Here is a 26,138-nt window from a genome sequence, read left to right as displayed (position 1 = left end):
CACCTAATCTGGTGTCAGTTTAAGGATTAAGAGTGTAGGGGTGGAGTCTAGGCTGTCAATCTGGAGATAGCCAAGGAGACTTCTGTGGTTATGGCCTTCTCCTGAGAATTCTGGGAAATCTGGTACTTCCTCCTTGGAGGCAGGAGACACCTCTCTCTCTCTTTGCTACTTCCTGGGAGATATTGTAGAAGACAAGCCACATGGATGCAAGCAGACCTCAGAAGCTGGAGAAGCCACAGAGAGACCCCTGCCAACGCTGATATGCTTACAACATCACTGAACCCAAAGACTTTCTACCCACTGGCTTGTGATCTTCCTACATTTGGCATCGTTGCATGTGTTTCGTGAGTCTGAAGAGGACTTTATAGAAAGTACGTATCAGACATATGCGCTAATATCACACTTACGGCCTTGGACTGGACTGGGTTGGGATGTTCTCTCAATGTTCAGTTCCTCTTGTATATAAACCTCTCCCTTATTTACATATGCATGTTTCTGAATTTGTTTCTCTCATCTACCCAGACTAACACAGAACATCATATAGATGGAATCATACCTCTTGAGAGGCAGGCATCCTCTTGAGAGTGGCTTTGCCTTTAACTGTTATTTTACGGTGCTGTGGTCGAGACTGCACCCAGGCAAACACACGGACGGAGTCAGCAGCATTGAGCTGGGGAACCTTCTCACCCGGAGGGGCTCCTCCTGGGTCAGCATAAACTCCCAGCTTCCCGGGCTTCCCAGCTCATGTCCAGAGTTGCTGTGCTCCATGTGACTGAGGCGCACCTTTTTCATATCTCTAGTGTACAGATTCTTTCCATCTTCTTCTGATGTTTCCTGCATCCTTCCATATGTTTCCCACAGAATCCTTCACGATTGCAACTGGAGACTTGAATGTTCTTCTGCAGTGCTTTCAGTTTCAGACATGCTAGGCATGTGTCTTTCCTTTTGGTTTTCTGACGCGAAGTCATTGCACATGTCATTGCCATGCTTTACTTTGTCTTCTCCGCTGCTCGTTAATTGCTCTGCTCGGCTCTTTGACTTCATCATTTCTTTCATGAGCCGTAGCTGCTCTACAGTTCAGAGCAGGTTTCAGAGGTCTTCTGACATCCACTCTTTGTGGGTTTTTCCAGGAGAAGCACAGCGCAGTATCCCTTCTTTCAGCTCTGAGGACCGAAGCTGCAATATGATGGTGATCTTTTCTTTCCTGTCTTCTTAGTGACATTTTACTTTCTTCGTGTGTGGTGTTCTTGAGGTCCTCCGGCAGCTCATCAGTTCTTTATTGTTATTATTTGTTTGTTTGTTTGTTTGTTCAGCCTAATGCCCTGGAGTCTCATCTCCCAGTCTATGCAGGTAGCCACTCACCAGCAGACTTTGAGACTACTGGCAATAGAATTGCTACAAACATTCCTGTAAAGGCTTTTGTGTGAACATGCATTTCTCTAAGATAAATTACCATGGTATCATTATAGGGTTACATCGTCCTTGCATTTTGTTTATTTGTTCTAAGAAAAAATTGTTTTGTACAGTGGCCATGCCACTTTTTACGTTTCTACCAGCACCTTTGGAGTGATTTGCTCTCTTCGGCTCCTCATGAAGATGTGCGACTGTGCCTGTTTTCCTTTTGTTACCCATTCGGCTGGAGATCTCGCTGCCCCTTGGTTTGACAACAGAAACCTCGGTATTTCCATGTTAGGTTATGGCATTTGGGATGTGAGTTAAGCCCTTTGTTTTCACTGGATTCCTTGTTAATGCCATTCCAGCAGGGAATAAGGCTGCCAGCTCCTTACTGCGAAGTGTCCTAGTCTAGGTTTCCCACTCAACCTCCGACATGTGTGGTAGAGTTCCTCCTCCCTGCTGGACAGAGATGGACGTTCTGGCTCCGCTGCCACTGCATTACACTGAGGGATGGTGACGTTTCAGGCTATTTACTGGGCCTCCTCTGAAAGCACTCCAGCAAGGAGCTAGAGCAATGCCTCCTTACTGCTGGCTGGAGTCCACGCGTCTCACCTGGTCATTACCAACATCATAGAGATAACACGAGTCCTTGTTGCCTCTCAGCTTCCGACTTGGCCTTCTACAACAGCTTGGTAAGAAGTGGGGATGAGGGCTTTTCAGCTTCACAGAATGGAAAGCAAGGCTCTACCTTGGCCCTCGCTGGCATAGTTGGGGTGGGACTTTGGATTGTTCTATGATGTTTCGCTGGAAGAAAGTGTCATTGTTTAAAACGCCCTCACTTGCTAGGCTACCTTTCGTAGTCCTTCTACTAGAAAGAGCAGGCCTTTGTGGGGACTCTTTGGACTTACATATTATGAATTCTGGGCTGGCAGTTTCTTTCACTCCAAGTTTGATTTCTATGAGGCAAAATAAAAGTCCAGAAAATCCAACATCATATTGCTGCCAAGGTCCTAAGAACCTTCTTCTTGCCATCTTTCAGAGTTTTCTGTTGATGTCTATCTAATGTCCATACCTGTACTTTAAAGGTAGATTAAGGAAACATATGTCTATCCATCTTTCCTGAAATAGAAGCCTCTCCTGGAATTATTTTTAACAATATGTTTTCCTAATAAATGCATGAAAAACATAATTATGCTTCTAAACTTCTAATTTTTAGTTTGGATTTTAAATAAAGTATAATGACATTAAGATTACATGACTAGAAAGCAATATATATATATATATATATGAAACCACCCTCATAAAGGTGGTTATACCTTTTAGAACTGAAATTGATTTGAGTTTAAAGGGGGAAGAAGAAGCAAGCCTCTCTCTCTCTCTCTCTCTCTCTCTCTCTCTCTCTCTCTCTCTCTCTTTCACACACACACACACACCACCACCACCACCACCACCTCCACTACCACCACCATCACCACCACCTCCACTACCACTACCACCACCACCACCATCACCATCACCACCTCAACCACCACCATCACCATCAGCACCAACAACACCAACACCATTACCACCTCAACCACCACCACCGCCGGCCACCATCACCCCAAACCAAGGGTGCTGGATTGATTCAAAAGATATTTAAAAAGCAGTACAGATAAGGGCTCTCAACACATGGAATTCAGGACAGATAAACCCTCAGGAACAGCAATGGAAGTAGCGATACCATGAGGGTAGGGGAAAGGTGGGAGAAAGGGGAGAAACTGGGAACTGACTAAAATGACACAAAACACCCACTTTCCCAGGGGAAGAGTGGATGAAGAGAGAGAGAGTGAGTGGTGTAAGATATGAAACTAACAATCATTTGTCATTTATCAGGGGTCCATGAGGGTGGCAGGGTCGGAGAGGGAGGAGAAAAAACAAGAGCTGGATCCAAGGGCTTAAGTAGAAAGAAATGATTTTGAAAATGATGAAGGCACAATATGTACAAAGGTGCTTGATGCAATTGATGTATGAATTATTATAAGAGTGATAAGAATCCCCAATAAATGCTTTATTTATAAAAAGAAAGAAAAATATCAAAATTCACAAGTAGTGGAATTATTAATAATTTTTTTCTTCTGTAAATAATTATTTTCCTAAATTTTCTATATATACCCACTCCTCACTTACTGACGTGGTTCAGTTCCGAAGACCAGGTTGTTGTAAACCTGAAAGATGACCACATCCCAAAGCGGAGCATGACTACACCACAGAGCAATGCAACTGTCAAATGATATCCTATGGAACTACTACACTCCCGGGAATCTTGGCCCGGCCAAGTTGACACAAATCTGAACCGCCACAGTCAGCATTACACTCAGCTCTCACCTCAGCATTTATTACAGCCAGATAGGTTGTTAGTGTACACAACAGTCAAACCGTAGACTTAGTACTATCATCATGAATGTGAAATGTCAGATAACTAAACAGTTACCACGTGGAAAGTTGAACATTTTTTATTTAAAAATATTTATGTTTTGACAAAATAATAATAATTTATAAATTATCAAGGGTTCATGAGGGAGAGGGTAGTGGGGAGGGAGGGGGGAAATTGAGGGGCTAATACCAAGGGCGCAAGTAGAAAGCAAATGTTTTGAGAATGATGATGGCAGCAAATGCACAAATGTGCTCCACACAATGGATGGATGGATGGATTGTGATAAGAGTTGTATGAGCCCCCAGTAAAATGATTTAAAATACATATATATTTATGCTTAATACATGCATTATCATTTACCTGGTTAGTCAAACTGTAAGAAAATTAGCTTACTCAGTGCCACTGAGTCAGTGCTGACTCCTAGCTCCCCCTGTGGGTTTCCAAGAGTGTAATTGCTGACAGGAGTAGCAAGCCCAGTCTGTCTCCCTCGGAGCTGATGTGGTTTGTGCACCATGCAAATCACAGCCCGACTCATAACCACTATACCCCCCAGGGGTCTCATAACAATACTTATCTCACCACTTAATTTTTCTAGCTTTATTAAGGTATAATTGACTCATAATAAGCTGCTCATACTTAAGTGCACAATGTGACATGTCTTCTAATTTTAGTTTTAAATATTTAACAATGCATTTGGCTAATTGCATATGAATATTTATTCAGTTACAATTAGAACTAATAATGTAGAAGTCTAATTGAATGATTATCTTCGTAAAGGAAATATAATAAAATGAATTAAAATTCCAGCAATTGGTGTAAAGTATAATTAATACTAGCATTTATAAACCATTTCCATTTCACTTCAGATATGGTTCTAACCTATTTGAACTAATACACCATATGTAATATTAGTTAAAACCCTGAAGAAAAAAAGCTTTTGAAAATTTACCCAAAATACATTAGACTAAGCTCTGACTAATTTCTGTGTGACAGTGTATATATTAGAAGTAACACCTCATTTTCATAAGGAGGAATTGGCACATTTTATTTTATTTTAATTAATCATTTTAATTATAGATGTCATAACATCCCATAATTCAATAGATCAAGCATAATTGTACAATTGAAACCACCATCCGTTTTTTCTTCTTGAACTCTTTGATAACAGCTCCCCTTTATTCCCACCATCCCCCACCCCACCCCCCAGGAACCTTTATTATTGTTATTGTATATGTATATGTATATACTGCCCCATCCAATATATGTAGTCACCTACAATTCTGTTACTCATGCCCCTTGAGCAGGGTTATACAGTCATCTTTGCTATCAGTTCCCCCTACCTCCCCTACCCCCTTCCCATATCCTCAGGGAATCATTGCTCCCATTACTTTTCTAAAGGGTTATCTGTCTTGAATTTCATGCATCAAATGATCTTAATTATACAAATGAACATGCGCAGATCTAACAAGATTAATGAGTTAAAACAGAGGCCATAATAGTAAGGGGAGAAAATATTAGAGAACTAGAAGCTAGTTATACCACACCCTGGATTTACCATCCCTTCCATGTGGCCCTTCTGTGAGGGACTACCCAATTATCTACAGGTGGTTTTTGGGTCTCCACTTTGTCCACGGTCCTTCCTTCACCTTAATTTGATTGCTTGATTTTGAACTTTTGGTACCTATCCTTGTTGACACCTCATGATCACCCAGGCTGGTGTGCTTCTTCTATGTGGGCTTTGTTGTTTCCTGCTAGATGGCTGCTTGTTTAACTACAAGCTTTTAAGGTCCCAGACACTATATCTTTTAATAGACGGTCATCATTAGCTTTCTTCACTACATTTGCTTATGAACCCATTTTGTCTTTGGTGATCATGTCAGGAAGGTGAGTATCACACAGTGCCACATTATTAGAACAGATCGTTCTTGTACTTACTAAGATATAAGTAGAGGCCCAAAGTCCATCTGCTTCCTTGTTGTATCTACAAATATAGACATATATATGCCTATATTTGGATATTTTAAAATATATATATTTGTACCTATATATAATTTTCCGTTTCTTCTTCTTTCCTCTTTTTCTTTTTTCTTTCCTCCTGCCCCACTATCATGCTTACCCATCATTTACCTCTTACTAATTCCTCTTAGATACATTTCAATTGATCAAGCACAACCAGGAATGCTACACCCTCCTCACCATCAATTTTAAAACCCTTGCTATTCCCCTGCCCCTGTCATTATTGGCTTACTGCTCACCTCCCCCACCCAACCTCCTTCCCTCCCACACCCCCCTTACATATCACCTTTGACTTGGTAGCAGAGAGTTTAGATGCACAAAATCCACATTTTAAAAAATTACTTACATCTGTCTTTAGTTTTTTTTCTTCCCAAAATGAAATTGAAATATGAAGCACTTAGTGAAAAATCTATCAACATGCTTTTACACAGGCTTTCACTGCTCCAATTTGACAGCGACAACTTCCCTCTGTGTGGGTGCATCCGCTCTGCCCGAGCTCCCAGGAAACTGGAGGCGACCCTCAGTATGCCATTCAAAGCCAGTGTCAGTCCCTCTTTCCACCCCCTTCTAAGAATTATCCTGATAGCCTCTCACTTGGGGAGTCCTTCAGAATTGTCTTCACACCTTCCTTACTGACGAAAGGATTTCTTTTCTGACTGGCTCATAAACTGACACCTTGGTCAACAGCCTTTTGGCGATGCCTGACTGCAGCATGGAAGTATTTCTTTGGCTGTTTTAATCATGGCAATACAGTTTTTCTTTCAATTATGCTGTGTGAGGTTTCATTCTACTGTTTTGCATTATTATGGCAGTAAAATTATACTAATAGTAATATCATTTCCAATACAAATCAATGCTTTTTTCCATGTCTGGGGACAGAGCAATAGTAGTGACTCCCTAACTTGCTAGTTGTCATCAAGTTGCGTGTGACCGTGGAGACCCTGTAGCGTGTTGTCTGGTCCTGAGCACGTGTCCCATCATTAAGAGGCTCAGCTAGACTGCTGTGGCCACGACACCAGGGAGCTTACCTTCTAGCGCTGTACTGCATGATGTTCTGTCGTGATTTGTGGGTGAGTTTTCAAAAGCAGAACACCAAGTCTTTGGTCTTCGTCTGGAAGCTTCATTGAAACTGGAAACTGTCTGCCATGGATGACCGTGTTGGTGTTTGAAGTGGAGGTGTCATAGCTACCGATGGCATGGTAACACGAAGCCACCATCGTATGGCAGGTGGGTGGTAGACTCACTAAAATGCAGTTATATTAGTTAATGTCGTTAAAACTTATCATAAATGATCAACGGTGTACTTTGTTTGGGGGATTGCAATTTGGTTTTGATTAAATTAATACTCAAATTGCTAAGAAATAACATAAGCAAAGTTAGGTACCCCTACCAAAGACAAATGCCTGCACTGGATGGTAAATTGGGTTTATTTTCATACTAAGATTACATATCAGCTATATAACATAACCTGCCCCATTGGGTGAAGCAGGTGCTGAGTGCTTATTACATAGTAAAATTTTCTAGTCCTACCAGTTAGGCACTGTGATCACTGTGAAATAATCCCAGATATTCTAAAGAATGGTGTCTCCGATGCTTTGAAGCAAACCCAGATTCAAAGCCAGTTCATCATCATTCCAGAGAGAGTTGCCTACTTTAGAGCCACGGTGTAAAAGGCAGATACCACCCCACGCCCCAACAGCAAATCACACTTCTCCCTAGATTATTTTCATTGATTTGACCATCAATTAGTCACTAATCAAACTAAAGTGAAGGTAATTGCAGGAGTGATTTTGAGGTAAAGCCTAAATGTTTTGCTTTTTATTTCTTTTTTTAATCATTTTATTGGGGCTCATACAACTCTTATCACAATCCATACATACATCAATTGAGTAAAGCACCCTTATACATTCGTTGCCCTCATCATTCTCAAAATTCGCCTTCTGCTTGGGTTCCTGGAGTCAGCTCATTTTCCTTTTTCCCTTCCCCCCACTGCTACCCCACTTTTTATTTCTATATATATATAACTCATAACCCTAAGACAGAACAATGGGGAAGGCGCCCCCTCTTCCCCAGTTTGCTTCAGCTGCCAGTCACTGGAGGTAATTTTCTTAAAGATGTGTCCACCATGGACTCACACCAACATTTTTTGATACCATCAGGCCATCGCCCCAAAATTCCTGCATGAGCTTCTTGAGGAATAATTCTTCTGTGCTGGGTTCTGCACCCCGAGCCAGCCAGCAATTAAAACTCCCCTCTGCAAATGTCAGTACTAGGCAAGGTTATTTCCATACTGATCCCACAGAGACAACTTCCCTTGGGCCCAATTATATTTGTCCGCCAGAATGAAAGGCACTGCCACCCTGCTTCCTGTCGCCTTTCTGCCACAGCTTCTGCAGTCCCTCCTCAGCCCACCTCCCTCACCGCCGCGCCTCTGAGGCCCGCCCGATGTGGTTTTCCCTGTTCTTCTTCGAAAGCCAGGAGACCTTGGCTCTCTTGGCGCCCTCTGCAGTAGCTGACTGGGCCTGTTTTCACATTGTCTCAGCAGGCGTTTAGGCTCCACCACCCGTCGCTCTCCCGTGTTGTTCAGCAAATGCTCAAGGAAGCCTCTTCCACAGAAACAGCAGGTGTTGCTGGGTGATGCAAACCATCAAGCACTCAACGATTGGCCAACAAGGTGACTGTTCGAAGCCTCCCAGAGAAGCCTCAGAAAGCAGACTGGTGAGGGCCTCTGATAAGTCACAGGCTTGCGAACCACTCTCCTCTGCCCCATGCAGTCACCATGAGTCCGCACTGACCCAGCCACAGCTAGCGCCAACAGGAGGACACTCAGGTGGCTCCGTGATAGAATTCTCACCTTCCACACAGAAGACCCCAGTTCAATTCCCAAGTAAGGCATCTCATCTAGAGCCACTACCCACTTGCCAGGGGAGGCTTTTCTGTTACTGTGATGCTGAATAGGTCCAGGCGGAGTTTCCAGACTAACACAGACTAGAAAAAGAGGCCTGACACTCGACTTCCAAAAATCAATGAAAGAAAGCTCTATGGGTGACAACAGTCCAGTCAGCAACTAATCGAGGAGATGGCACAGAACTGGTCCCCGTTTCATTCTGTTGTGTATGCATAGGGTCGCCATGACTCAGGGCCCAACTTGACAGCCATGGACAGCCATATCCGTCAGACACTGCGCCCTGAGCTTTGTCATCACAATGACAGTTAAGACAAGGTCCCGCTCAGATGAGGACGACCACTGCCATCACTCTCCTTGGACAGGGGCCCGGAAGCTGCGCGCAGAACTAGTCGACAGCAAAAAAGAATTCAAAGGCTTCCAATTCGTCAAAGAAGACGTCAAATTCTATTTACAGATGATGCAATTCTATACGTAGAAAAAAGCAAAGACCAGTCAAGAAATTGCTGGAAATGGTTGAAAGACTTCACAACGTGGCAGGGTACAAAATCAACACACACAAATCAGTAAGATTCCTGAATACTAACAAAGGGAGCGCTGAAACAAAATCAAGAAGACAGTGCCATTTACAAGAGCCAACCAGACAGATGAAATCCACAGGAATAAAACTGACAGAAGATACAAAGACTTATACCAAAAAACCCTACAAAGCACTGCGACAAGAAACTGAAAAAGACCTACAGAAACGGAAGCGTGTTCTATTCTCCTGGATAAGAAAATCTAATTGTGCAAATGTCAATTGTGACCAATGCAATTGATAAATATAAGGTCTGGATCCCAGAATGATCGATCCACTCTGGGGTTCCAGCCTTTTTCTTTAAAGAAACAGAAAGACTGGTCACCGACATGGTATGGGAAGAAGGACCCAAGATGAGCAACGGCTGCTAAAGAAGACCAAATAAACAGCCTCTCGCCTCCCAGCCTCAGAGCTGCTACACAGCCGCAGTAGTCAAAACACCCTGCTGCTGACTCAACCTCATATGCCTAGACGACTGGAACGGAAGAGGAACCAGAAACAGACCCGTCCACCCACAGACGGTTGACTTTTCACATAGCACCAAAATACATTAAACGAGGAAGAGGTCATTTCTCTAACAAGTTAGATTGGATTTCCTCTTGCAGAAAAAAAGAAACATGACCCATACTTCATTCCATATTTTAAAACGAACTCAAGGATGTATGAAACACCTAAATATAAACCCCAGAACTCTAAAGATCATCAATTAAAAAATGAAGGCAAACTTGCAACCTAATCCATGGTGTTGGTGCACTTCTGAACGTGATGAAGGCGAGACAGAGGGCAAAGTGGAGGGTGGAAACTCCTGAAAATAACAAGCTTGTGTGCATCAAAAGACTTCACCAAAAGAGCACAAAGACAACCCACAGACTAGGGGGCAGCGATAGATAAGGAATTACTTTCTAAAATTTATAGAAAACTACAGGACCCCAAGAAGACAAAGATGGATAATCCAATTAAAGGTTGGCAGAGAGTGGGAATGGAAATGTTATACGAGCCAACAATCCCTCTGTTTGGCATATGCCCTAAAGAAGTAAGAAGCAAAGCACAGCAGGTATGTGTACACCCACGTTCTCCATAGCACTATTCACAGTAGCAGAAAATGAAAACCACATGAAAGTCCATTGGGGAAAGAATGGATACGTAAACTTTGGTGTGTACACACATGGAGAACTATCGTATATACTCGAATATAAGCCAACCCGAGTATAAGCCGAGGTCCCTAATTATTACCTGGGAAACCAGAAAAACTGATTGACTCGAGTATAAGCCTAGGGTGGGAAATGCAGGATGTGAATTAACCCAGAGACCAGAGGGGAGAGACGGAGCGCAGCCATAGACACATCCTTACCACTTCAGCTGCCGGTGTAAGTGAATCACTATGGGTGCTTCTGCATATTGGAGTCGTCCATGTCATAGGACAGCTCTGATTGGTTAGATGTGAGTAAACAAACATTCAAAGTCCTGCCGTGTCAGTGAGGCGTTGAATGAACAGCAGAGAAATGGCAATCACCCATGAGATGTTACACCTCGCTGGGGTACCACTGACCCATGTATAAGCTGAACCCCAGTTTTTCAGGAAAAACTCGGCTTATACACGAGTATATACAGTACATATCGCTAAAGAATCACGTTGATGAAACTGAAACACTTCATGATGCCCATCGACCTGGTGGATAGTATGCTGTCAAGTTTGTCACAAAAAGATAAATATTGTATGAGATCCCAGTTATAAAAGAAAACCCCATTTCAAGACTCTCCAACAGACTTTGATGATTACCAAGGGTGTGTGTGTGTGTGTGTGTGTGTGTGTGTGTGTGTGTGTGTGTGTGTGTGTGTGTTTGTGTGTGTGTGTGAGTGTGTGTTTGTGTGTGTGTGTGTTTGTGTGTGTGTGAGTGTGTGTTTGTGTTTGTGTGTGTGTGTGTGTGTGTGTCGTTGGGGTAGCTTTAGGCTAAAGGGTAGACAAGTGTTACCTGGGGTGAAGGGAAAATAATAGCCTAACAGAGAGCAAAGAAAAATAAGTGGGGATCGTGACAAGCTGGGCGGTTTGATAAGTTGTTCAAGTTATTGAATATCTGAAATATAAATCATCTGAAATGTAAACCCCCACCTAATTAATAATTTGTAAAAGGGGAGGAGAGAGAATGGAAGGAATACATAGTCATTGGACCCCAAAGAATTAGTGGGCATTCAGCTATTTCAGGAGGTAGCATGTCATCAAGAGCCAATGGAATGGAAGGAAGAAGTCCATGCCGCACTCAAGGCATGGACAAAAACAAGACTCTAGGAATTGACAGAAGACCAATTGTTTCCATAAACAGATACCGTGCTGGAGACCCTTACTCGTCTATGCCAAGAAGTTGCAAAAGCAACTGCATGCCAGCCACCTGGAAGAGATTCATATTTATGCCTATGCCAAAGAAAAGTGACCCAACATAAAGCAGGAATGGTCAAGCACTATCACTGTTATTAATATCACATAAAAGTAAAATTATGCTAAAGTTCATTTAAAAACAGTTGCAGCAATACATCAATACGGAACTGTCAGAAATCAAGCTGCATTCTGAAGAGAACACAAAACAAGAGTTATCATTGCTCATAGCAGATGAATCTTGGCGGAAAGCAGATAATCAAGAATGGAAATTCAAGAGCACTTAACTGTGCTCATTTGAAACCTGTACATGGATCAAGAAGCAATATGATAAACAGAGAAATTCATTGAAGTTGTGAAGGATGTAATTTGACTTGGATTTATAATCAATGCCTATGGACGCAGCAGTCAAAAAATCAAATGAAATCACTCATTGGACAAATCTGCTGCTAAAGACTTACTTAACATGCTTAAAAGTAAACCTGTCACCTTGAGGACTAAGCTGTACCTGAGCCAAAGCTTGCCTTGTTCAATCTCCTCTTAGGCACCCAAAAGCGGGACAATAAATCAGAAAGGCTGAAGAAAAATGGATGCCTTTGGTTATGGTGCTGGCAAAGAATATTAATATATCGTGGACTGCAAGGAGAACTAACAAATTTGTCTAAGAAGTACAGCCCGACTACTTTGCCTTATGTACTTTGGACATGTTATCAGAAGGGTCCAATACCTGGAGAAAGACATCATGCTTGGGGAACGTAAAAGGACATCATGGGCTGGTCATCTCCCCAGTAAGATGAATGGACCCAGTGGCTGAAAGAGTGGATTCAATGGACAATCGTGAGGATGACACAGGGCCAGATAGGATTTGTTTGTGTTGTAGATAAGGTTACTATGATTTGCTATATGTCAGATCGGACCCAAAGGCACGTAAGTAGAACAACAATATAGAAAGAAGTATGAGAGCGTGTTAGTGTCGTTTCAACAGGCCAACATTGGAAAGTAAGTACCATGAGAGATGACATTTTCCGAATGTGCACTTACACTACTGTACTTAGTAGATCAGCTCTCCTTTGACATGAACGTAAAGTCATCAAGACACTGAGGGTCAGTAATTTTTTAATGAGTGTTTTGTATCCAGAGCGCTTGGATCCTGTACCTTTTATATTCATATCTGTAGATTTTGCTCACCAAGTTAAAAAAGGATAAAGGAATTTGTTTCTTTACAATATTTAGTATATGTATAAATTACTATAAAACTCAGAACTTTCTATCAGAAAAACCTCACCAAATTAAAATTATGCAGTCTGTTACGGAATGCTTTTCACATGGAAATTTTGGAGTTGTGTCTTACTTTGTGACAAATGACCAGGGTGCAGGATTGTGGCACTGATAGCTCATTTCCCCCACTCAGCCAGCAGAAAGCCATGTGTAAAGCACTGCACTTTCCCTTCTTTCAAATACACAGCATTTATGAAACAGACCCATCATCATTTTTGCAGGCAATATCTTTGCTCTGGGTCAGGTGGCAAAATAGACAAATAAACACATCCATCACTTAAGTCTTCAGTTCTAAAGGGAAGTAGACTTTAGGTTATGCATGCTTCTAGGCGAGACAGTCTTTTCTATAAAAATAAAAAAAGATCTCAGATGGAAAATGAATTATTTCGTTTATTTGTTTGTAGGTTGGCTTTCTGTTATGAATGTAAAGTGACCCCATGTGAACCACCATAATGCTCGTAATAGAATGGGGACATTCGCTTGAACCAGCAGAATAATCTTATGTTGAATTAACCCATGGAGGACCCATGAGGGACACTTATAAGACTACCATCTTCTCTTTTCTAATAGTAGGATACATAAAAAGATTTACTTTAAAAATATTTAACGGTTTTATTGACATAATTCACATCTCATGTAACTCAATCATTCAGACACATTGTGTAATCACAATACATTTTAGAACATTTTCTTATCTTGTGCACTCGTTAGTATTAGCTCCCCTTTCCCACCAACCTCCTCTGCCATAACCCCAAGACACTCTTCATCTGCTTGCTGCCTCTCTAGACTGACCTCTCCTGCATTTCATACAAAGAAAACCACATACAAAACAAAAGAAAACATAAATCACAAACAAAACCCAACATCAAGAACAAAAGAAAGTATTGAAAAACCTTCAGTAGAAAGATAACAGAAAATAATAAAAGCTAGAACAAATGATAACTTGTTCAACTTTCACCCACTGATGCCTGTATTAGAGTCCTGGCGGTGAAGTGCTCACCTGTATTAGAGCCCTGGCAGTGTAGTGCTCACCTGTATTAGAGCCCTGGCGGTGAAGTGCTCACCTGTATTAGAGCCCTGGCGGTGAAGTGCTCACCTGTATTAGAGCCCTGGCGGTGAAGTGCTCACCTGTATTAGAGCCCTGGCAGTGTAGTGCTCACCTGTATTAGAGTCCTGGCGGTGAAGTGCTCACCTGTATTAGAGCCCTGGTGGTGAAGTGCTCACCTGTATTAGAGCCCTGGTGGTGTATTGCTCACCTGTATGAGAGCCCTGGCGGTGTATTGCTCACCTGTATTAGAGCCCTGTCGGTGTAGTGCTCACCTGTATTAGAACCCTGGCGGTGAAGTGTTCATCTGTTTTACCCTTCACCAATTTTCTGTTGTTTTTACCCCTGGGAGGAGGTTATATGTTGATCCTTGTGACTGATGCCCCTTTTCTCCCCCCACCTTCCCCTAATCCTCCTGGTATCTCTATTCTCCTTGTTGAGCCTGAGGGGTTTATCTATCCTGGATTCCCTTTGCCGCAGGCTCTTATCTGTAGCGGTGTGCATGTTCTGCTCTTAGCCGACTTGTAACGTAGAATTGAGGTCATGATAGTGGGGCGAAGGAAGCATTAAAAAACTAGAGGAAAGTTGTGTGTTTCATCGGTGCTATACTGCACACTGACTGGCTCATCTCTTCCTTTTAACCTTTCTGTGAGAAGATGTCCAATTGTCTACAGATGGGTCTCCATCCCAAGCCTCCCCACCACCCATTCACATTGGGTATGATTTTGTTTGGGGTCTTCTGATGCCTTACACCTGATCCCATTGACACCTCATGATCACACAGGTTTTGTTGCTTTTCAGCTAGATGGCCACTTGTTTAAGACACCAGACACTTTATCTTTTGATAGCCAGGCACCATCTGCTTTCTTCACCACATTTGCTTCTGCACCCATTTTGTCTTCAGCGATCAGATCAGGAAGGTGAGCATCACAGAATGCTGAATTATTAGAACAACGTGTTCTTTTGTTGAGCTAGTACTTGTGTCATGGCCCGATGTCCATAAGCCACCTTAATAAATACATAGATCTATTCCCTTCTCATTAGATATATATATTTACATATGCACATGCCTGTGTTTAGACCTCTACAAATGTCCTTTGTCTTCTGGGTCTTCCTTCTACTTCCTTTCACTTTTCTCTGGTTCCACCATCATGTTCGGCCTTCATTTGGGTTTAATAATTCCGCATTACCACATTGCCAACAGGGGAATTTCTACTCTGTCCTACAGGGTCACAATGAGTCAGACTCGAGCTGATGGCAGTGAGTTGAGACATCCGCATTAGTCCTATTTCCAACGCACTCTGCCTGTCAGCAAGGTTCTTCACATCCCTGGTCAATGGTGAAGATTCATTGGAACATCATTTCCATGTGGGGACCTTGCAAATGAATTTTGGGTTTTCACTATCAATCATAACCTTCCGCAAACTAGGTGCTGTGAATTTACACTCTAATACTGTTCCCTCCTCCAGTCTCAGACTTTGTTGTTTAAAATCCTTGGATTGTACATGCTGATGTATTTCTTCTGAGTGCACTTAGATGTCTGCTTGTTTTAAGGCAAGCCTTTAAGACCACAGATTTTTTTGAAGGGGGAGGGGGTTGATAGCCAGCACCATCAGATTTCTTCACCACACTTTGCTATAGCACCCATATCTTCAGTGATTGACTCATGGTGGCAAGAATAAATTAGGGGCAAGTTCTAAGAATTAATTGTGGGGGGGGGGAGAATTAATTGTTCTTAGTTTAGAGCTACAATTAAGTGTGAGCTCAAAATCCGCTTATGTAGCTATGGAATTCCTGGTCTTTTGGTGTTATATTTTAGTTTAGACCCTCCTTCAGTTCAATTGCAAAGAGTAACTGTTAGTTAAAGTCTCAGATTTTAGTATCATTGATACTACCTTTTTTTACTATTAAATTTCAATTATTCCATACAAGCTTTATGAATCTGCACAATAGTACTCAGTACATTGCTGCAAAGAGGGTGTTTGAGAGATAGCAATATTTTTACTACCCAAGGAGCCAATTTGGCATAGTAGTTACTAGTTGGCTGCTAAGCAAAAGATCAGCAGTTTGAAACAACCGGCCCTTCACCAGGAGAAAGGCAGGGCACTCTGCTCTCATAGTTACAGCCTTGGAAACCCACCAGGGAAGTTCGACCCTGTGCAATAGGGGCGCTGTGCATCAGAAATTGACTCAGTGGCAGTGAGTGTGGTTTTTAGTCTTAGCATCTGAGGATGTAGGCATCCTGTTTAACCATAGCTGTAATGCATGTCTCAACACTTGTTTTAATGATTTGCCCTAAATTTACTGAACTCATTTATCTTCCAAAGTGTACAGAAAACACACTTTCCCACACCCTCACTCGTATTTTTTTTAACTTTTGCAAATCTCTTACTTTCTATGTATATTTCTCCAGTTACTAGTGTGACTGAATATCTTTTCATATGCTTGGTAGCATGTGCCTTTATGTCCTGGGAATTTCTGTGTTTTCTTGTGATTACCACTTTGTCCAGTTTTGTTCAATTGATTATATTATGCTCTTATTTATTCTTGAATCCATTACTATGCTTCATTCTGTGTGTATAGGGTTATATGAGTCTGAATTGATAGCACATAATAGCACAGGTATTATAGGTGTTCGGTAACATTTTTGTTATGTTATAGAATATTGCAAAAAAATAATTTCTAGCTATGTTTTCTCTTAAATGGTTTAAAATGTCTTTTTCTGGAAATGAGTTTTCGTTTTTTTATGTATTCATACTTAATCTTGTCTTTATGGTGTTTGGGTTTAACATACTGCTTCTAAAAATGTTCTTCATGATTTTCTGTTTTTCTTTCTACAGTAGTTTTGTTGGCATATAATTCACATTTCATGTACTTCAATAGTTCAAGCACATCTAGAAGAGTTGTACAATCATCATCACAACCTAAAAGGCTTTAGAACATCTTCATTCTTGTACTCTGTTATTAGGTCCACATGTGCCCACAGCTCCCCTGGCATGCCCGTAAGGAACCATTAATCCAGTTACTCTCTATAAATGTACCTATCCTGAATTTTATATCCAAGAAAACACTAAAAAGCAAATGAACAAATAAAATTAACAAGAATAACTAAAACAGATTTTTAAAAACCACAATCAAAAAGAAAGCAGAAAATATTAAAAATGAGAATAAATTTAAATGGATAATGAGGAAGAGAAAATGATGGGATGCCAAATTTTAACCTAATTGCATCTTCAACAACCCACTTTCTAATGCATCAGAGCACGGCTAGTCACACACCTGGTCCATGGTCAAAGGGAACTCCCTGGGGGCATACCAGTCAGCCCTGTGTGTCCCTCCACCGCCCTTTTTAAATGGAAACAACTTTAAAATGGGTCACAAGGGAGATCAAATGATAAAATATGACATTTTTACCTAACTGCATCTGCCATAATCAGCTTCACAATGCTCTCTGAGAGCAAGGCCATTCACATCCCTCAGCCATGATCGGAGGGGATTCACTGGCAGCTTATCCATGTGTGGACCCTGCAAATGATTTCCTTTTTAATATCTTCGGGCTTTCTTTTTTGGCTTCCAGAAAGTTTTGTACTTTCCTTCCTATTATCTAATTTTTTAGGATTTCTGTATATAGAATTTTACATTTCAAACTATATTTGATATAGTCTTATAAAATTTTACTCTTTTCAATATTTTTATTTTTAATCTCAATGGTATTTTTCTTTTTTACATGAAATTGTGGGGATTTGTTTTTTTCCCAATTGGAAACACAACTGATCTAACCTTTATTCATAGTTAATCTCTTGTCTGTACTGCCATCTTTGCAACATCTTGTTGTTGTTGCTGTTGTTGTTAGGTGTCATCAAGTGGGGTCCGACTCTGAGGGACCCTGTATATGACAGAATGAAACACTGACCAGCCCTGTGCTATCTTCACACTCATTGCTATGTGTGAGCCCATTGTTGCCCCCGGTGTGTCGATCCATCTGCTGCCCTTCTACTTTACCAAGCATGATATCCTTTTCCAGGGACTAGTCTCTCCTGGCAATGTATTTGCAATGTACTCAATTCAGATATGAGGACACGTCAAAAAATTATATCACTAGGTTTTCAGTTCATACATGTTGAGACACATGCTGCAACATGTTTCTAAGATCAATGAATGGCTCCAAGTCACACACTTGTCTAAGTCTCATTAGGGTGCCTCCAAACACAGGAAACTTTGTGCCATAGAAAAACATGATTTTGAGGTCAGGGCTAATATCAGGGTTGTTGTTTTTTTAACAAAACTCAAGTGGAAATCTTCACAAATCATTGAAGCTTTCAGTTAGTTTACGGGCATGGTGCCCCACATAAACTAACAGTTAAAAATAATAGTGATAGTTTTTGGGTAGATCAAGCATTTCAAGGATGATCAAGAAGACCTCAAAGATCAGCCAAAGAAAACTGTCAACTTTCACAAATGAAGAAACTGTAGCTCAACTCCAGAAATGTGGGAGAAGATTCTAGAATGTTAGTTATATGCTCACTCTTGAAGTTGGGATCTCTTGTCATTTGGCATTTTCAGTTTTAAGCAAGCATCTTGGAATTAGAAAGCTTTCCATGCCAAAAGTGTTGCATTAATATTACTTAGTTCAAGGAGCTCTGTAATCTGTGAGTGAAAACAAAACTCATGAAGATAATTTTATGGAACAAATTGTAACCACGGAAGTCTTGAATTTAGCAAGATGGTCCAGAGAATGAAGTCCAGTCAAACCAGTGACTTCTAGGGGGTTATGCTTGGTCAGTTAAATTCAAGGCAGGGAAAGACGTCTTCTCAGGTCAGGGTGGCTTTATTTTATTTTATTGTTTGTTTGTTTGTTTAAAATCCAAAGAGATAAGCTAGAGAGCTTTTCTTGAAGGCTCAGGACAATCGTGGGAATTTACTGTGAAGAAGTTTTCCATAAAACTGAAAATTGCAATAGTGAGAAAAAGGGCAGGAAAGTTGTACTTGCTCATTTTTCAAGGGTAACAAGGAATTTCCTGGGGAAAACCTCATCTCAATCACCATATGGACCTGATCTCACCCATTCATGCATTCCTTGCCAAAACTCAAGGAACTTTTAAAAGACAGAACTTGAGTTCCTCCGGTACACCGAAACAGCCATTTTGAAATGGTCCAAAGCAAAGCATGCAGAGAAAGGCTAGGTAAGCACTGCCTTCGAATTATATAAACCCACATAGAGAGTATGTCGAAAACTCTGCCTCATGTTTTGTTGTCCTTCAGTAAAGTTGTCTATTCTTTTGTAGCAAGACTTCTTGACTCACCCTCCTCTGTGCCTCATTCTGTCTCTAGAGTCTTTATTTTACTCCACGGATTTGTCTGCCCCTTCAGTAGTAAGTACTACACTGTTTTCATCGCTGCGCAGTGGAAACAAAAAATATTTTTAGACAAATTATGGCCTTTATCCCCTTTTTCTTTCTCCTTTTTGAGGTGGGGCTGGTCCTGTCCAGAACATGTTACTTTTTGTGTTTTTACCAAACCAGCAGCTCTCTCTGTCTCCACCCTAATTGTTCCTCCCTTCACCTGCCAGGTTTTAAAAGGAGTGCCTGCATTCCTGGCCTTTCAACTCAACTCCTTCATTCTTACCAGAATCTGCTGGGTTTTCCTGAATTTTTATGGATACCTTCATGGTCATATCTTTGTCATTGTGTCCCATCAATTACTTTTGACTGGGTTACCCACTAAGTCAGAGTAGAAAGAAACTCCTTGTGATTGTTAAGGCTTATTGTGCCAACCTGGCCGATCAGCACATGTGGGATTAATTGAAGGGCAGAGAGATAAATGGCTCAGTGAGCCTTGCCTGTCTTGTCTCTTGCTCTCTGATGGTCGGACCAGTTGTGGCTGCCTTAGCTAATTCTCTGCCTCAGCTGTCAAGTCTCACTTCCTGTGAGACATCTCTGAGGAAAAGCCATATGGACCTAACCTGATACAGCCCTGGGTACTGGAGCAGCCATGTGGAGACCCCTGCCAGGGCTGAGATGCTTACACACTCGCTGACTTAGCTTTCCTCCTGAAGTGGACATCACTGCTTGTGTTGTGTGAGTTTTAGGAGGACTTTGTAGATTGACCTCGGACAAATGGGCTAATGTTGAACTTATGGGCTTGGACTGGACTGGGTTGGGGTGCTTAATGTAAAATTACCCTTTATATAAAACTCTCTCCTATAAAAGGAGTGTTTATAATTTTGTTTCTCTAGTCTACCTACACTAGCACATCCCCCCAAAGGGTTTCTAAGACTATAATCCTTACAGAATGAAGCAGATCACCAAACCAAGCTTTCAGTTAGCAACCAAATACTTAGACACTCTGCCTCCAGAGCTTGTATTCTTATCAGAGGTGACTCCTTTGCTATTTGAAAGGAGGGCCCATCCCTGCTATGGTAGAACCCGAGAACACTAATAATTATATAGATATATAGATAGATAACATAAGAAGTAATTAATCTACAAAAAGTATAACTGGCTCAGTGCAACTCACTCCCATGAGACAGCTGTGAGACACTGGCAGTCCTTCAAGTCTTGAGGGCTGCCGGGTAGTCCTCTGTAGAGCAGTTCAGGCTATCCGGCCACAGGCAGCAAACAGCAAGGCAGGTTACCAACAGTCAGCCAGATGACAGGGTCTGACAGTCCCCAGCTCAAGAGATATACATTCCAATGGTGTTGGGAAGCAGGTCTTGAAGGAACCTCAAATTACAGCGACACAGTCCATGGGTTAGTTGTCCCATAGGTAGTGTAGCTTGCAAATGGAGGCACAGAACAAACAAGGCAGCAGCACACTGGTCCGATGATCAAAGAGCAAGAGACAAGAAAGGTGAGGCTCCCTGAGCATTTTATCTCTCCTTCAATTAATCCCACATGTGTTCATTGGCCAGCTTGGCACAATAAACGTTAACTATCTCGCCCTCTTTATTTTTAGAAACGTCTTATTGTGAATTGGGTGAAAGTTTACAGAGCAAATTATCGGTCATTTATTCAACAACTTAAACTTAAATTTTGTTTCATCTCATTCAGTGCAATCCCTGCAATACACCAACACTCATCCCACTTCCTCTCTATGCTTCCTGTTTCCCTTCCGCCTTCTTTCCTGACCCTTCTGGGCTTGCCCCTTGGTAAATGCTGGTCTGCTGATCTTAAATAGCTGACAAGTCTAAGGAACATTACCTCACTAGTGTGATTGCTCCCCTTATAAACCTGCCTGATGGTTGGCTGAAAATGGAGCCACGAGGATGAGTTCAGTTCCAGAACGAGGGGTGACTAGGAGCCAGAGCTTGAGGCTCCCACCAGTCTGGCCTCTTTGGTGTTGAGTTCTATTCTACCTTTTCTCCTACTCCTCCCAGATCTCCTAAGGTGGCCCTTTCAGAGCAGTTGGTAGTGATTAGTCAGGTACCATCTAGGTCAGCGGTTCTCAAACTGCAGGCCACGATCCCTTTCAGGGTCAAATGACCCTTTTACGGGGGTCGCTCAATTCATAATAATAGCAAAACTACAGTTATGAAGTAGCAACAACAATAATTTCATGGTTGGGGGGGTGTCACCACAGTATGAGGAACTGTTTGAAAGGGCTGTGGCATTAGGGAGGCTGAGAACCACTGGTCTAGTTGCTTTGGTGTCCGGTTGTGGAGACTGATGTTTGTGCGGTCCGTTGGTCCATTGGATTCATTGCATGTGTCTTTTGATGTGCTTTACTCTTCTTGCCCCCAGACATGGAGATGGCCATAGCTGCACACTAGATGGATGTGCAAGAGCCTGCAAGATCTTAGTTGCTACTCTCCGGAGTAGAACATTGTTCTTGTGAACTATGTTATGTCCCTCCAGACGATGGTCCTAATGCCTCGGGCCCACGACTCATTCCCTTAAGGTGCTTGGGTATATCTGGAGAGTGTTCCCAACCCTGCCCCTGAATGCTCTGCCGCATTGGTGGGTAGAGTTTACTCTTTAGAACTCTACCCTGTCTTGACTTTTGAGCCTCATGCAACTGTCTACTTCCAATCATTTTTGCTGCTTTTTAAAATTTATTTTCCGTGGCAGGCTAATTCTGTTAGGTTTTGTTTTGTGTGTTTTTCCTTAAACATGAGCGTTCTTCCAAGCCCTATTCTTGCTAACTGTCCTTCTTAACTCAGGGCTTCACATGCCACTTGTATGCTGATTTTATTTTATTTTGGGTCCTTGGTTTTCATTGCGTCCATTCTTTTATATGCTGATTTTATATAGCATCTCTGGTCCTAACTCATATGGCCAGCACATTCCAATCACCTCTACTTGTGTGGTCCAGACCAGAAACTTAATTTGTAGGGCCAGTGAAAAGTGGAGTCTCCTTGTTTAAAAAGTATCAATCGCGTCAGGATGGTGACCTGTCAGCAGGGCATCACTGCAACCCTGGGCTCTCCTAAGCGCAGAGTGACATGCCCACCCTGCTGGTCCTGTGGGTTTCTCTCACAGACCTCAAAATCCAACATGATCAAGATCGAGCATCCTCCTGCCAGCCCTGCTTTAATCGGTGACCCTCTAAACTCTCAGGGGCCTGAGACAAACATTCAGGAAGGAGACTGGAGCCCATCCTTTCATACATCTTCTACATTTACTTATCATGTAGACTCTGAAATGTACTTGGTCCACTAGGCTTTCAGTCTCCCACCACTGGCTGCCTGGATTATTGAATATTCTCCTGACAGGTTTTCCTCTTCTGATGGTGTCCCCATTAGTCAGCTCCCTAAACTTCCTGCCTATGCAGACCTGTTTATTTTGAGGTGCCATATAACTTTTTATAACACCTTTATTGAGCTATAATTCACGTGTCATGCAATTAACCAATTTAAAGTGTACAAATCAATTGTTTTTTACTATAGTCGCAAAGTTGTACATCTGCTACCGCCATCAAATTTAAAACAATCATCACCCCAAACTTATCACCCCTCATCCCTACTATCCCTCTCTGCCAACCCCAGGCCTAGGCAACCACTCATCATTCGGTCTCTCTAGATTTTCCTGACCTGGACATTTGGTCTGTAGTCTTTTGTGACTGGCATCTCTCACTCAGCATGATGTTTCCAAGATCCAGCTGTGTTACAGCACGTATCGGTCGGTACACTCCATCCCTTCTGTGGGTAAATACTGTCCCCTGTATGTTGTAGTCACTTGAGTTGTTTCTACCTTTTAGATATTGTGAATAATGCTGCTTTGAACCTTATGTAAACTTTGAAACAAGCTTGCCATAAACTATTTTAAAGTCCCCTAGGAATTACCGTGATGGCTTTAAATGAATAGACGAATTCAGGGTAAAATAGGGTTTTTAAACTACTTACTGTTCCACCGAGGAAAATTGTCTTCCTTTGCACTCTTACTTTAGAACGGCCTTATGTATTGCCTGGCACAAAAGTTTATCATTTTCTTCAGAAAATCTGATGCATTTCTTTTCTGTAATTTCCAGTCATCTTGTGCTATTTTACCACTTTGAGTGGAATGTTTAAATGAAAATTTCTTTGTGGGGCTGGCACTGTAGGGAGATTATCTTCTTTTCTATATCTTACCCAGTAGCTGACTACTTGAGGATCTCTTGTACTAGTTCCGGTTGTTCTCCAATTAATCTTTTCTTTGCCAGATAATTAATTGCATAATCTGTCAATACCCAAGTTGATATCTTTCACTGCAAAATTTAAATTCCTCCTTCTTTTTCTTTTCTAATTTTATTGGCTTGACCCTCCATGATAATGATACATAGTAGCAGTGATATTGAGCATACTTCTGTTCCTTATTAACTGCTTTTAAACCTGTAAGCTGGGTCTGCACTCCGCCCTCCTCCTCATTCACATCGATATGATTTTTTGTTCTGGCTCTTTGGAGACCCAAAGCCCATCTGTAGACAATTGGACATCCCCTCATAGAAGGGTCACAAGGAAGAGATGAGCCATTCTGGGTGCAGCATAGCACTGACAAAACATACCACTTTCTTCTAGATCTTTAATGTTTCTTTCCCCCACCCCCCTACTACATTACCCCAATTCTACCTTACAAATCTGGCTAGACCAGAGTGTGTACATGGGTACAGATAAGAACTGGAAACACAGGGAATCCAAGACAGATAAACCTCTCAGGACCAATAATGAGAGTGGCGATACCAGGAGGGTAGGGGGAAGGGGGGGGGCAAAGGGGGAACCGATTGCAGTGATCAACATATAACCCCCTCTCAGGGACAAACAACAGAAAAGTGGATCAAGGGAGACAGTGGTCAATGTAAGACATGAAAAAAAATCAATAACTTATAAATTACCAACAGTTTGTGAGGGAGGGGTGTGAGCTGATAACAAGGGCTCAAGTAAGAATAAAATGATGATGGCAGCAAATGTAAAAAATGTGCTTTACACATGGATGCACGCGTGTACTGTGATAGGCTGTAAGAGCCCCCCAATAAAATGATATTTTTAATTGTAAGTTATGTGACACTAGAAATAAAATAATGAAACAAAAAGAACCCTGAAGTCCATTTTAAATCAAACTTCAAAAATTAGTCGAGTGTAAATAAATGGATAAATGTATGTTCCCAGGGTAATGCGAATGGTTTGCAGCCAACTACTAACCAGGAGGTTGGTCATTTGAACCCACCCCGGTGTGCCATGGAAAAAAGGCCTGGCAGCCTGCTTCCACCCAGATCACAGCCGAGAAAACCTTGTGCCGTCGGTTCAGTCCAACTCTGTAATACATGGATCACTGTGAGTCAGAGTCAGCTCCACAACAGTAGATCTGGTGTCTGTTATTGTACAGATGGGTGGAAAGGCTGCAGAAGAGCATTCACCAAACTGCTACGAGTCCTCCTCCGGGAGTGTGGATTGTGATGGCAGCAACAGAGCTGGAAAGGGGCGCCACTCTCTACTTTACAAACCCTGTCGAGAGGCGGAGCTCTTACAGCAAGCATTCCCTACGCTTACCATGTTAAATGCATTTTGGAAAATAAAACAAAATCATAAAAAGTACATAAAGCCATGTTTTACTTACAAGAGTTTAGAGATCATTGCCTTTTTAATGACTGGATTTTATATTTTGTTCACTAGACCCAATTCCAGACAAGTGATACAGTTAAATATTGTCTATAATGAGCAAGAGGGAGACAGATAGAGATACATACCCACTGGCCAGTCCACATACAAAAGACGATCATAAAAAAGAAATGGTTACCAAGGAAAAGCACAGAAATTCCACCAGGCAAAATGTGGTGGAGTAGTTGCTCTTCTCTCCCTCTTTAGGATGCTGAGGAGAATGCGCACCAGGAGCCGGTGTCACGGCTTAAAGAGGGTGTTGACTGCTCCGAAACGCTCCATCTTCAGATTGTGGTGATTAGTGAGCTCAGCGATCCCAGAGGACATCTAGATTGGTTGCCTCAGTACTTGGGGGGGCACATCTTAGCACCGCCTACCTTTGAGGCTAAGACTACATGCATCCCTCTCATTGTTCTCTTCCAGGATTTCCAATGAACACTCGCCCAAACTCCAGATCCGGAGCCATAGTTACCTGAGGGCAGTCAGTGAAGTCTCCATCAACCGAAGCCTGGACAGCCTGGACCCTGCAGGCCTGCTCACGTCACCCAAGTTCCGCTCGAGAAATGAGAGCTACATGCGAGCCATGAGCACCATCAGCCAGGTGAGCTCCTCCACGGAGAGCAGCAGTGTCCAGGGACTGCTCACTGCAGTGTGTGTGTGTGTGTGTGTGTGTGTGTGTGTCGGGGGGTGGGGAGGAGGGGGATGGAGAGACAGGGGTGAGAAACTACAGGTGCATCAGGCAGAAGTCCTATGTAAGGGCTGCTAACCCGGGGGTTGGGGGTAACATCCTTTCGGGGGTGTATAGAGCCCAGTGGCAGGCAGCAGTGCTAGCAATCATGTCATGGAGGAGTTGGTGAGCAGTTTCAAAGATGCTTCAAGGATAGAACCAGATGCACATCACTAATGCAAGTAAAACCAAAAACCAAACTCACTGACATCGAGTTAATTCGGATTCATGGTGACTCTGTAGTATAAGGTAGAACTTGCCTTGTGGGTTCCTGAGACTGCAACTCTATGGGAGTAGAAAGCCTCATCTTTCCCCTGTGGAGTGGCTGCTGGTTTCAAAC

The 26,138-nt window shown here is 42.2% G+C and overlaps 1 protein-coding gene across 1 annotated transcript in view; it reads left to right on the top strand.

Moving 5' to 3' along the window:
• The window catches only part of DLGAP1 (DLG associated protein 1), a 394,837-nt gene that overhangs the window by 156,359 nt on the left and 212,340 nt on the right, over window positions 1–26,138 (top strand). The window contains 1 exon segment of the mRNA XM_075532913.1: window positions 25,495–25,672. Within this exon segment, the coding sequence (XP_075389028.1) occupies window positions 25,495–25,672 (178 nt within the window).

The sequence above is a fragment of the Tenrec ecaudatus genome, chromosome 15 (genome assembly GCF_050624435.1).
Source record: "Tenrec ecaudatus isolate mTenEca1 chromosome 15, mTenEca1.hap1, whole genome shotgun sequence".
Classification (NCBI taxonomy): Eukaryota; Metazoa; Chordata; class Mammalia; order Afrosoricida; family Tenrecidae; genus Tenrec; species Tenrec ecaudatus.
This window is presented reverse-complemented; position numbering and strand designations above follow the sequence as displayed.